General features: G+C 41.5%; 1 protein-coding gene across 2 annotated transcripts in view; it reads left to right on the top strand.

The window, feature by feature from the left end:
* SH2D4A (SH2 domain containing 4A) overlaps nt 1–13,219 on the top strand; it is a 50,983-nt gene extending 37,764 nt beyond the window's left edge. For both annotated transcript variants that reach the window (XM_027122995.1, XM_027122994.1), the window contains exons 6-8: nt 5,442–5,553; nt 7,165–7,366; nt 12,737–13,219. In XM_027122995.1, coding sequence (XP_026978796.1) covers nt 5,442–5,553; nt 7,165–7,366; nt 12,737–12,971 — 549 coding nt within the window. In that variant the 3' untranslated portion in view covers nt 12,972–13,219. The remainder of the gene's footprint in view (nt 1–5,441; nt 5,554–7,164; nt 7,367–12,736) is intronic.
* The last annotated feature ends 436 nt before the right edge of the window (nt 13,220–13,655 follow it).

Genomic DNA, 13,655 nt, shown 5'->3' with positions numbered 1-13,655 from the left:
CATTTTAAATGAGGGCAGGTGAGGAAGAAAGGACAGGAGATCTGTGTGTTCGTTCAGACGACCTATGTTGAGTTCCTTCTGCGTGCCAGGCTCTGCTATGGGCACTAGAGACACAGTGAACGAAACAGATAAAGCCCCTGCCCTTGGAAAGCTTCTACTCCTGATGGGGAGACAGATGATACATCTGTGTGTGAACTCAGGTCCTAAGAGCTCTGCAGGAAAATCACGCAGGATAAGGGAGCTGAGGAATGCAGGGAGGGTGGGAATTGGATTTTATAGAGGTGGCCAGAGAAGTTGACATTGGAGCAGACACCTGAAGAATGAGGGCGGAGTGATGGGGATGGCTGGGGAAGTGTGTTCCAGGCAGAGGGAATAGCACGTAGGAGGGCACAGAGGCAAGAGCTCTTGGACATGGTGGAGGAATGCACAGAAGTCAGTAATGAGACGGAGTGAGGGGCTGATGAGGGAGCTGGTGGGAGTATTTGCATCAGCAGCCCGGGACGAGCGGCTTTGTGTCAGGGACCTTTGACAGCTCCGTCTTCCCATCTCTGGCTCCACACCCCAGCCCCTGGGCGTCTGGACCAGTGTCCAGGCTCAGCCCTGCTGCCCCTCCACTCCCTGGCCTTCATCCTGGACCTGTGTGCTTCAGCAGAACACTTCTAAAGAAGAAATGATGGTTTTCTAAACAGAGAAAGTAAAGATCAACTTGTAAAGACTTTTCTAAAAGTAAATTTTCTGGAGGAATCCTTAGAGAAACTCGGGACAAGTTCTTGAGTGTTCTAGCTGCTTTGAATAAAAACAGCGGCCAGGGTCAGCTCTCATCTGCTATTACTCTGTGAAACATTAATTTTGTCTCCTTTCTCACTGTGCCCATACATAATGACACTGTGGATGAAAAAGGAGTGAGACTTACTAAACACAGCTCTCTCAGACACTGGAGTATCAACTTAGCAGCCAAGTACCACCCGAATTATTATTTACTTAATATATTTCTTTAAGTAGACTCACTTGGTAAACTTCTTGCTTTTCCTAAGCAACAGTATCCTTAGTATAACAGTATGCTATGATAGCATAGTTTAATATTGTAGCTATATTTTTCTAATTATTTAAAATCATTTAAAAATATGTGTGTGGAAGACAAACAAAGCTCCCTTTGAATTTTTTTCTGTTTGAGCTTAGAAATTTCTACCAGCACTTTTGATATTTTGATATTTTCAGGCTTGCCAACAGGTTCAATAAGGCAATGGCAAATTTTAAGTCATTTCAAACACCAAAAGCTGCTCTTTGGTTTTTATAATATTAATATTATAATATTAATATTAAAGAAGGGGGGCTTAGCTCTAGGCAGGAAAAGAATGTAAGAAAAAAAGTGAAAACAGTGAAACCACAAAAGTTTCGTTGCATCTGAGGTGACGTGCATAATATGAATTAACCACCATCTTCTGTGCTAACTGTGAAGATGGTGGTTGAAACCAGTTTCACAGCATCGAGGTTCGTATTTCACTTGTGGTGAAATAATTTAACCACAAGAAAGTCTTTATCTTTCTATAGGAAAACACAAGAGAAAAAAAGCATTTCTGTGGTGCAGAGCAAAGCACGGCCCGTCTTTCCCGCCCCTCAGCCTGTTTCATGACTCAGCTGACGAGGCTTTTTGCCACACCAAGTTGTAAATTCATTTTTCTCATGAACACTCAGAAGGTTGTCCTCAAAGAAACAAAGGAATTTTTAAGTGCTTTGGTGTGTTAGTTTTCTCTTTGGTTAAAAACGAATTCCCTTGGGTGTACTTAGGCTATAGAACTGTACATGTCAAAATGGTTAAGATGGTAAACTTAGTGTTATGTATATCACAATTTTTAAAAAATTTAAAATGGTAATTTTAAGTTATATGTATTTTACCACAGAAAATAATATTGTAAGACCACTATACTTCAATAAGATATTTCCTTTTTAAGGAAGACTCATGTTTCTTATTCTATATTTTTCCTTCTCAAAAAGGATGCTTTTAAAAGATATTTTTGTATATTTTATTTTTTCTTTTCTTTATTGAAGTACAGTTGATTTACAATATTGTGTTAGTTTCAGGTGTACAACAAAATGATTAAGTTTTTTTTTCAGATTACATTCCATTATACATTATTATAAGATATTGAGTATAATTCTCTGTGCTATACTGTAAATCCTTGTTGTTTGTCTGTTGTATATATAGCAGTTTATATCTGTTAATCCTATACTCCTAATTTGTTCCTCCCTCCCTCTTTCCCTCTCCCGTTTGGTAACCATAAATATGTTTTCTGTGTCTGTGAGCCTGTTTCTATTTCTAATCTATTTTGTATATAGATTTATTTGTATTACTTTTTAGATTCCACATATATGTGATATATAATATTTGTCTGTCTCTGTCGGACTTACTTCACTAATTATGATAATCTCTAGGTCTATCCATGTTGCTGCAAATGGTAATATTTCATTCTTTTTTATGGCTGAGTAATATTCCACTGTGTATAAATATCACATCTTCTTAAGCCAATCATCTGTTGGTGGGCACTTGTGTTGTTTCCATGTCTTGGCTATTTTAAATCATGCTGCTATGACCATTGGGTGCATGTATCTTTTTGAATTAGAGTTTTCTCCAGATATATGCCCAGGAGTGGGATTGCTGGATCATATGGTAGCTCTATTTTTAGTTTTTTAAGGAACCTTCTACTGTTCTCCATAGTAGATGTACCAATTAACATTCCCACCAACAGTGTAAGAGGGTTCCCTTTTTCTCCACACCCTCTTTTGCATTTATTATTTGTAGACTTTTTGATGATGGCCATTCTGACTAGTGTGAGGTGATAGCTCATTGTGGTTGATTTGCATTTCTCTAATCATTGGCGAAGTTGAGCATCTTTTCATGTGCCTGTTGACCATATGTATGCCTTCTTTAGAAAAATCTGTTTAGGTTTTCTGCTCCTTTTTTGATTGGGTTGTTTACCTTTTTGATATTGAGTTCTATGAGCTGTCTGTATATTTTGAATATTAACCCTTTGTTGTTTGCATCGTTTGCAAATATTTTCTCCCATTCCGTAGGTTGTTTTTTCATTTTGTTGATGGTTTCCTTTACTGTGCAAAAGCTTATACGTTTGGTTAGGTTCCATTTGTTTATTTTTTGCTTTTATTTCTTTTGCCTTGGGAGACTGATCTAAGAAAACATTGGTACGGTTTATGTCAGAGAATGTTTTGCCTATGTTCTCTTCTAGGAGTTTTATTGTGTCGTATCTTATATGTAGTTCTTTAAGCAATTCTGAGTTTATTTTTGTGTATGGTTTGAGGGAGTATTCTAATTTCATTGATTTACATGTAGCTGTCCAGCTTTCCCCAACACCACTTGTTGAAGAAGGTGTCTTTTCTCCATTGTACAGTCTTGCCTCCTTTGTCATAGATCAATTGACCATAGGTGCGAGGGTTTATTTCTGGGCTCTCTATTCTGTTCCATTGATCTATGTGTCTGCTTTTGTGCCATTACCATGCAGTTTTGATTACTTTAGCTTTGTAGTATAGTCTGAAGTCTGGGAAGATTTTTCCTCCAGCTTTTTTCTTTTTCCTCAGGATTGCTTTGGCAATTCTGGGTCTTTTCTGGTTCCATATCAGTTTTACGATTATTTGTTCTAGTTCTGTGAAAAATGTCCTGAGTGTTTTGATAGGGATCACATTAAATCTGTAGATTGCTTTGGGTAGTATGGCCATTTTAACAATATTTATTCTTCCAATCCAAGAACATAGGATATTTTTCCATTCCTTTGAATCATTTTCAGTTTCCTTTATAAATGTTTTATAGTTCTCGGTGTATAGGTCTTTTACCTCCTTGGTTAAGTTTATTCCTAGGTTTTTGTTTTTGTTTTGACATGATTTTAAACTCATGTTTAAATTTCATTGTTAGTGTAAAGAAGTGCAACAGGTTTCTATGTATTAATCTTGTATCCTGCTATCTTGCTGAATTCATTTATTAGTTCTAGTATTTTTTGTGTTATGACTTTAGGGTTCTCTATATAGAGTATCATGTTATCTGCAAATAGTGGCAGTTTTACTCTTCCCTTCCAGCTTGGGTACATTTTATTTATTTTTCTTGTCTGGTGGCTGTGGCTAGGACTTCCAATACTATGTTGAATAGAAGTGGTAAGAGTGGGCATCCTTGTCTTGTTCCTTTGGGAAGTCTTTCAGCTTTTCACCATTGACTATGATGTTGACTGTGGGTTTGTTGTAAATAGCCTTCATTATGTTGAGATATGTTCCCTTTATACCCATATTGATGAGAGTTTCTGTCGTGAATGGATATTGAATTTTGTCATGTGCTTTTTCGGCATCTATTGAGATAATCATGGGTTTTTTGTCTTTTCTTTTGTTGATGTGGTGTATCACATTGATTGATTTGCATATGTTGGGCCATCCTTGTGACCCTGGAATGAATCAAACTTGATCATGGTATAGGATCCTTTTTATGTGTTGTTGGATTCAGTGTGCAAATATTTTGTTGAGGAGTTTTGCAGCTATATTCATCAAAGATATTGGCCTGTAAATTTCTTTTTTTGTAGTGTCTTTGGTTTTGGCAGCAGGGTGATGGTGGCTTCATAGAATGAATTTGGGAGTGTTCCCTCTTCCTCAGTCTTTTCGAAGAGTTTGAGAAGGATCAGTGTAAGTTCTTCTTTGTATGTTTGGTAGAATTCCCCAGTGAAGCCATTTGGTCCTGGACTTTTGTTTGCAGTGAGTTCTTTTCTTAGCTACAGATTCTCTTTCACTTCTAGTGATCGGTCTGTTCAAATTAGCTGTTTGTTCCTGACTCAGCTTTGGTGGGCTGCATGTTTCTAGAAATGTGTCCATTTCTTCTAGGTTGTCCAACTTGTTGGCATATAATTGTTCATAGTATTCTCTTATGATTTTTTTATATTTCTGTGGTATCAGTTGTTATTTCTCCTCTTTCATTTCTTATTTTGTTTATCCAGGTACTCTCTCTTTTCTTCTTGGTGAACCTGGCTAGAGGTTTGTTAATTTTGTTTATCTTTTCAAAAAAAACCAGCTCTTGGTTTTGTTGATCTTTTCTATTTTTCTTCTGAGCTCTATTTTATTTATCTGCTCTCTGATCTTTATTATTTCCTTCTTTCTGTTGACTTTGGGTTTTGTTTGTCCTTCTTTTTCTATTCTTTTAAGTGGTAGGTTAGGTTATTTATTTGAGATTTTTCTTGTTTCTTGAGGAAGGCCTGTAGTGCTATGAACTTCCTTCTTAGAACTGCTTTTGCTGCTTTCCATAGATTTTGTAAGGTTGTGTTTTCATTTTCGAGCTTTCTATTCTCTTCCATTCATCTATATGCCCATTTTTGTGCCCATACCATGCCTAGTGCCTGCCTCACTGCCGGAAACTGCCAGAGTCCCTCACCAGTATTTGTTTTTGGTTTTTTAAACAGAAGAAAGAATCTGTGAAGAAAACACAAGATGAAGAAGTAAAACAAGTAGATGAAGAGAGAACCAAGCAGATTTATAAGAGCTGGAAAGAAGATTCGGAGTGGCAGGCCTCTTGTGAGTACCCAGAGGCCTCCATAACAGTGACACTAAGCTAGTTTGTTCACAGAATAAGATGATCCATCTAGGAAGCACTTAGAGTGGTTGTTGAGAGATTTTTTTTTTTTTTTTTTTTTTTTTGCGGTACACGGGCCCTCACTGTTGTGGCCCCTCCCATTGCGGAGCACAGGCTCCGGACGTGCAGCCTCAGCGGCCATGGCTCATGGGCCCAGCCACTCCGCGGCATGTGGGATCTTCCCGGACTGGGGCACGAACCCGTGTCCCCTGCATCGGCAGGCGGACTGTCAACCACTGCGCCACCAGGGAAGCCTGAGAGATGTTTTAACACTAAACTATTACTCAAAGGCTACAGAGCCATCTAAACATTGAATAGCAGAAAGGTTCTCATCTAAACATTGAATGGCAGAAAGGTTCTCAATTCATCTTTGTAATCAAAATTATGATGTATGTATATGATGAAATGGTATTTAGCTATGAAAAAATGTTTTAGAAGAGTGTTTAAAGTCCTTGGAATGTGTTTATATCTTTTTATTTTTTAATTTTATTTATTTATTTTTTTATTTTTTTTTTTGCGGTACGTGGGCCTCTCACTGCTGCGGCCTCTCCCGCTGCGGAGCACAGGCTCCAGACGCGCACGCCCAGCGGCCATGGCTCACAGGCCCAGCCGCTCCGCGGCATATGGGATCCTCCCGGACCGGGGCACGAACCCGTGTCCCCTGCATCGGCAAGCGGACTCCCAACCACTGCGCCACCAGGGAAGCCCTGTGTTTATATCTTTTTAGCTTGGAGAAGAAAAATCATTATAAAATAGTATGAAAAATATCCCTACTTAAAAATGTCTAAGTATATGAGGGAAAAGAAGTGGCAGGTTAACATATTAACATTAGTTTTCTTGGAGAGGCAGGATTCAAGGTTATTTATTGGAATTCTTCTCGTTTTTCTGTATTTTTCTCAGTTTTCAACAGTGAACACATCTTAACTTTGTAATCAGAAGAACACAGGTGTAACAGGCTGGATGTGTCAGCATCCCTTCCACACCTATGGCTCAACCCTGCCCCATTCTGAGTTAGCACTTCCCAGAGATCGTCCTCCTAGGGAGAGGCCAGTGCAGATGAAGGCAGAGCAGAGCATGTGTGAGGATGCTGGGAAGATTTGGGTTTGAAACAGGATTAGAGCTTCCATCTGACTTGGACAAAGACACCCTAACTGCCCGGTCATCCCTTGAAGCAACAGGAGGAGAACAGGGGCGGCTGTGTTTGCAGAATGTTGGGAATTCCATCACAATCACACCATTAAAATGACAATTTTTGTGAAGTGAAAATGTTTACCAGATCCAATCACTTATATGCAGTGAAATCTTAGTGTAATGGAAGACTTCAGGCATTTCTGTGAAATCAAACATAACAGATTCTGATCAATAAAGTCTGAAGTACAGATACACTCAGTAAAGCTTATTCTTACATCCTGCGTTAGGGTCTTTAATGCTAGGCATTGCTGGTGCCTGTTCATTGTTACCAGAGTCCGTTCTGTTCACCGTCTGAGGTGCTGATTCTTCTAAATATCTCCGTGGCTCATGAGGGCCTTTCTCAAACCCCACTGTTTTTCTAGTGCGAAAATCCAAGGCAGCTGATGAGAGGAGGCGCTCCCTGGCAAAACAGGCGCGGGAGGACTACAAGAGGCTGTCCCAGAGGGGGAGAGGCGGCGAGGGGCCACAGAGCCCCCTTGGCGGCCCCCAGAAGCCTCGGAGGCCCCCCCTTCCACCCAAGCCTCAGTTCCTGAGCCCTTCGGGACACCCCTGCAGACCTCTCAGGTAAGAAGCCATGCAGGTGGCTTTAAGCATAAGCGGTGAAATGGCTGATTAAAATAAGATGAATTGCGTGGCCGCTGCGGGGAGAGAGCCTACTGGTGCCATTCAATCCGGCTCCACCTCTGAGTCTGTGATTCTGAGACACCTGGGCAGCCCTTCATCTCCCCTCATCTGTAAAATCCCCGCTGTGGGTACCATTAACACAGCCAGGAATTTCGTGAAGATGCTCAGCGAGGTCCTGTGCCACCAGCCCAGCTCACCCCCACCTGGTGACAGCCAGTGAGCGGAGGGGGGACAACGGGGGGGTCATCACAGTAGGAACCCAGGCTTGCCGGGCTTCACATCATGAGCAGAGCTACACTTCCTCTGCTCAGGATTAAAGATTTGATGATAATTCTCATTCTGGGATATACAGCCAAGCTCATAGATTGAGAATTTGGAAATGTTTCTTTTCTTTTTTTTTTTTAATATCTTTATTGGAGTACAATTGCTTTACAATGTTGTGTTAGTTTCTGCTGTACAACAAAGTGAATCAGCTATATGTATAAATACATCCCTATATCCCCTCCCTCTTGAGCCTCCCTCCCACCCTCCCTACCCCACCCCTCTAGGTCATCACAAAGCATTGAGCTGATCTCCCTGTGCTATGCAGCAGCTGGAAATGTTTCTTTTTTAAATGAAGACTTTATTTGGCCATGGTGGTCCCTTTGCCTCCTAGGCTGTGGAGGGTATTAGGCAGAACAATTTGTTTTGGAAAATCCCTGAATAAAACTACAGTGCAAACCCACAGCCAACATCATTCTCAGTGGTGAAAAACTGAAACCATTTCCACTAAGATCAGGAACAAGACAAAGTTGCCAACTCTCACCACTATTATTCAACATAGTTTTGGAAGCTTTAGCCACAGCAATCAGAGAAGAAAAAGAAATAAAAGGAACCCAAATCGGAAAAGAAGAAGTAAAACTGTCACTGTTTGCAGATGACGTGATATTATACATAGAGAATCCTAAAGATGCTACCAGAAAACTACTAGAGCTAATCAATGAATTTGGTAAAGTAGCAGGATACAAAATTAATGCACAGAACTCTCTTTCATTCCTATGCACTAATGATGAAACATCTGAAAGAGAAATTAAGGAAACGCTCCCATTTACCGTTGCAACAAATAGCATAAAATAGGAATATTTTATGCTAGGAATAAACCTACCTAAGGAGACAAAAGACCTGAATGCAGAAAACTATAAGACACTGATGAAGGAAATTAAAGATGATACAAACAGATGGAGAGATATACCATGTTCTTGATTTGGAAGAATCAACATTGTGAAAATGACTATACTACTCAAAGAAATCTACAGATTCAAGGCAATCTCTATCAAACTATCAATGGCATTTTTCACAGAACTAGAACAAAAAATTGCACAATTTGTGTAGAAACACAAAAGACCTCAAATAGCTAAAGCAATCTTGAGAAAGGAAAATGGAGCTGGAGGAATCAGGCTTCCTGACTTCAGACTATACTACAAAGCTACATTAATCAAGACAGTATGGTACTGGCACAAAAACAGAAATATAGATCAATGGAACAGGTTAGAAAGCCCAGAAATAAACCCACGCACATATGGTCACTTTATCTTTGATAAAGGAAGCAAGAATATACAATGGAGAAAAGATAGCCTTTTCAATAAGTGGTGCTGGGAAAACTGGACAGCTACAGTTGAAATTAGAATGAAATTAGAACACTCCCTAACATCATACACAGAAATAAACTCTAAATGGATTAAAGACCTAAATGTAAGGCCAGACACTATAAAACTCTCAGAGGAAAACATAGGCAGAACACTCTATGATATAAATCACAGCAAGATCCTTTTTGACCCACCTCCTAGAGTAATGGAAATAAAAACAAAAATAAACAAATGGGACCTAATGAAACTTAAAAGCTTTTGCACAGCAAAGGAAACCAAAACAAGACGAAAAGACAGCCCTCAGAATGGGAGAAAATATTTGCAAACGAAGCAACTGACAGAGGATTAATCTCCAAAATATACAAGAGGCTCATGCAGCTCAATATCAAACAACCCAATCCAAAAGTGGGCAGAAGACCTAAATAGACATTTCTCCAAAGAAGATATATGGATTGCCAACAAACACATGAAAGGATTCTCAATATCACTAATCATTAGAGAAATGCAAATCAAAACTGCAAAGAGGTATCACCTTACACCGGTCAGAATGGCCATCATCAAAAAATCTACAAATGGGCTTCCCTGGTGGTGCAGTGGTTGAGAGTCCGCCTGCCGATGCAGGGGACACGGGTTCGTGCCCCGGTCCGGGAAGATCCCACATGCTGCGGAGCGGCTGGGCCCGTGAGCCATGGCCGCTGAGCCTGCGCGTCCGGAGCCTGTGCTCCGCAACGGGAGAGGCCACAACAGTGAGAGGCCTGCGTACCGCAAAAAAAAAAAAAAAAAAAAAAAAAATCTACAAACAGTAAATGCTAGAGAGGGTGTGGAGAAAAGGGAACCCTCTTGCACTGTTGGTGGGAAGGTAAATTGATACAGCCACTATGGAAAACCATATGGAGGTTTTTTAAAAAACAAAAAGTAAAACTACCATACGACCCAGCAATCCCACTACTGGACATATACCCTGAGAAAGCCATCATTCAAAAAGAGACATGTACCACAATGTTCATTGCAGCACTATTTACAATAGGCAGGACATGGAAGCAACCTAAATGTCCATCGACAGATGAATGGCTAAAGAAGATGTGGCACATATATACAATGGAATATTACTCAGCCATAGAAAGAAACAAATTTGTGTTATTTGTAGTGAGGTGGATGGACCTAGAATCTGTCATACAGAGTGAAGTTAGTAAGAAAGAGAAAAACAAAGACTGTATGCTAACACACATATATAGAATCTAAAAAAAAAAAAGGTTCTGAAGAACCTATGGGCAGGACTGGAATAAAGATGCAGATGTAGAGAGTGGACTTAAGGACACGGGGAGGGGGAAGGGTAAGCTGGGATGAAGTGCGAGAGTGGCATGGATATATATACACTACCAAATGTAAAATAGATAGCTAGTGGGAAGCAGCAGCATAGCACAGGGAGATCAGCTCGTACTTTGTGACCACCTAGAGAGGTGGGATAGGGAGGGTGGGAGGGAGACTCAGGAGGGAGGGGATATGGGGATACATGTATACATATAGCTGATTTACTTTGTTATACAGCGGAAACTAAAACAACATTGTAAAGCAATTATACTCCAATAAAGATGTTAAAAGAAAAAAGAAAAATGCAGTGATATCACAGCAGAAACCCCCATCCCTTATATTCACTAAATATAAAATTATATTCTCCTGGTTATTGCTATTACATGATTTTTTCATATTCTGGTCTGGAGGAAGATGATATTTAAAATGACCAAGAGAAACCAAATATTGATTTAACGAAACACAACTGTCTAAAGCCTTTTCCTCTGAAATAAAAACTAAAAATCCTTCTCTGTTAGGAGTATGGAAAAATAAAAAACAAAGGTCTCCTTTTGTGTGGGGTCAGTAGTTATCTTCAGGGCTTTTTCCTAATGGGGATTCTGTCCTCAGAGGAAGCAGGAGGTGGACCATTTCCTCTTCTATGATTATTTATACTTACTCAGTTGAAAGGTTCCATCTGGGGACTTGGGGACAAGCACTAACTGACCATGTTCTACAGAGTGACAGTTTGGGGAACGATTTTTTCCTTATGACAACAAGAGAGGCCCCTCAACGTTGTGCCTGGGGCACGGAGTGTGAACTCCTGCGCAGGTGCCTCCCACACCCGAGCCTGTCACTGTGTCGGGCCTCAGGTCCCCGCAGGCTATGTGCCTCTCCAGGCTCCCCCAAGGGTGGAATAGAGCTTGTCATACACCCGCACCCACAGTATTTTTAGAGCACAGCTTATGTGACTGACAGCAATGAAGGTGCCTTTTTTTTTTTTTTTTTTTTTTGTGGTACGCGGGCCTCTCACTATTGTGGCCTCTCCCGTTGCGGAGCACAGACTCTGGACGCGCAGGCTCAGCGGCCATGGCTCATGGGCCCAGCCACTCCACGGCATGTGGGATCTTCCTGGACCAGGGCACGAACCCGTATCCCCTGCATCGGCAGGCGGACTCTCAACCACTGCGCCACCAGGGAAGCCCTGAAGGTGCCTTTTAATGAGGGTTTTAAGCCGATGTTTTAAGCTCCAGTAGCTCATTTTTTCCAACTTAAGCCACTTGCATGAAGTGCTTTTTGTGAGGTGGCCAGACCGGATGGTTTCAGGGCTGGGACTTCAAACAGTGATGACCAAGGTCAGCTAGGAGCCAGCCCAGGGAAAAACAGACACAGGCTGTCCTTGGAGTTTCTGCTTTACCTCCAAAGATTTCCCGAAGAACAGAACCTAATCTGAAGGCCGGGAGGAGACCTTAACATGTAATCTCATGTGTGTGCAGTGTCTGCTCCCTTGGAAAGTCAAGTATTATAAGCTGTTTTCTCCAAAATGCTATGTATGTATGTGCATGCATATACATCACATGTATATATCTGACATGTATGTCACATGTAACTCCTGGTAGCATGTGTTACCATAAAAAAGCATAAAGAACGTAATTTACATGGCAGGATATTCCGGTAGCTCATCCAAACTTGTTGTTTTTACATTGAATTCTGCTCAGAATTTGTGGGCCTGGAACTTGGGAATATATTTGTTACACTGCAGTATTAGTTTTTATAGTGGAAATTGACTTAAGTTCTGCTACTGAATTTATTTCAAATCCATTCTGCTGCCTGTATCTTTCTCTTAACCTATCTTCAAACACTCCTCTTGCTTTTACTTTTTATTTCTGAGACTGCCTTTTAGCAGAACTCTTCAAAGTATGGGAGAGAAGGAAGCAAGTCAGAGAGGTTAGTGGCAACAGAAAGATGAAGAAAGTGAATGATGAAAGTGTTAGGGAGAAAGTTTATTCTATTGCATCTGGTTTCCTCCTTTTGCAAGTACATGCTCTCCAGGAAAATATGGCTGGGGGTGTATTTCACTTTTTAATGCTCATTTTGTCAAATTTTAATTAATGGAGCTTCTCATTCATATTAAAAATGAATTAAAATCTGTGTGTCGGTACAGCAGCAGCTCATGGCTAGCCTGCAGGACTGGAAGGGCATGTGACAGATCTGCTCCCTTCTATTCCCTGCCCTGAAGGAACCGTGTGACAGCCGTGCGCAGGGTCACACCCCGTGAGCTCAGCTGCGAGGCCAGATCTTCAGACGTGTTATACTCTCTGCGTGTGTGTGTGATTTTTGAAAGCATTATTTTCCAATAAGTTGAATCTAACTTGAAACCCTTCATGAATGTCAGAAACCAGGCAGCGGCAAGGCCGGCGTCCCACTCGGCCCATGCGGACATCGTGCGCTGGTTCCGGGAGGAGCAGCTCCCGCTGCGGGCCGGCTACCTGGGCACCTCGGACAGCATCGCCCCATGGTTCCACGGTGAGTGCACGGCCCCGCCCCTGGTAGTGGGTGAGCCGGCTCGGCCTCCAGGCACGCAGGGTCAGGGCTGCCTTTCACCTGAGCTGCCCCTGAAGAGGCTCTGACCTTGTTCTCACAGAGCAGCTTTTCCCGGCTTTCTCAGGGAGCTGCTGTCTCACAACCAGAGGCCCACGCCACGGTGGCTCCCAGCACAGGGGTGATTCATCACCCCGGACGGGCACCACCACATTGTAAAGCAATTATACTCCAATAAAGATGTTAAAAGAAAAAAGAAAAATGCAGTGATATCACAGCAGAAACCCCCATCCCTTATCTTCACTAAATATAAAATTATTTTCTCCTGGTTATTGCTATTACATGATTTTTTTCATATTCTCGTGTGGGGGAAGATGATATTTAAAATAACCAAGAGAAACCAAATATTGATTTAATGAAACACAACTGTCTAAAGCCTTTTCCTCTGAAATAAAAACTAAAAATCCTTCTCTGTTAGGAGTATGGAAAAATAAAAAACAAAGATCTCCTTTTGTGTGGGGCCAGTAGTTATCTTCAGGGCGGAGGGAAGGCAGGCCCCTTGGGACGGCCCCAGATGGCAGCGCTGTCATCCGTCCCCCACCCAGGGAGGGGCTGGTGTGGCCTCTGTGGGTGGCCGGAAGGTCTCGGGCTGAGTGACCTTGAGTGACCTTGATCATCGTTCTCCGCAGTGATTCCGTTTATCTGAGCCTCACTTTCCTCATCTGTTAAGGGAAGGGGTGGGACTTTGTGATCTTGAGCTTAAAAGTTGACCC

This window comes from Aethalodelphis obliquidens, unplaced genomic scaffold, assembly GCF_003676395.1.
Source record: "Aethalodelphis obliquidens isolate GAN/ISIS:26980383/991018 unplaced genomic scaffold, ASM367639v1 scaffold25, whole genome shotgun sequence".
Taxonomy (NCBI): Eukaryota; Metazoa; Chordata; class Mammalia; order Artiodactyla; family Delphinidae; genus Aethalodelphis; species Aethalodelphis obliquidens.
The sequence above is the reverse complement of the archived record's forward strand: the minus strand, read 5'-3'. Positions and strand labels throughout refer to the sequence as shown.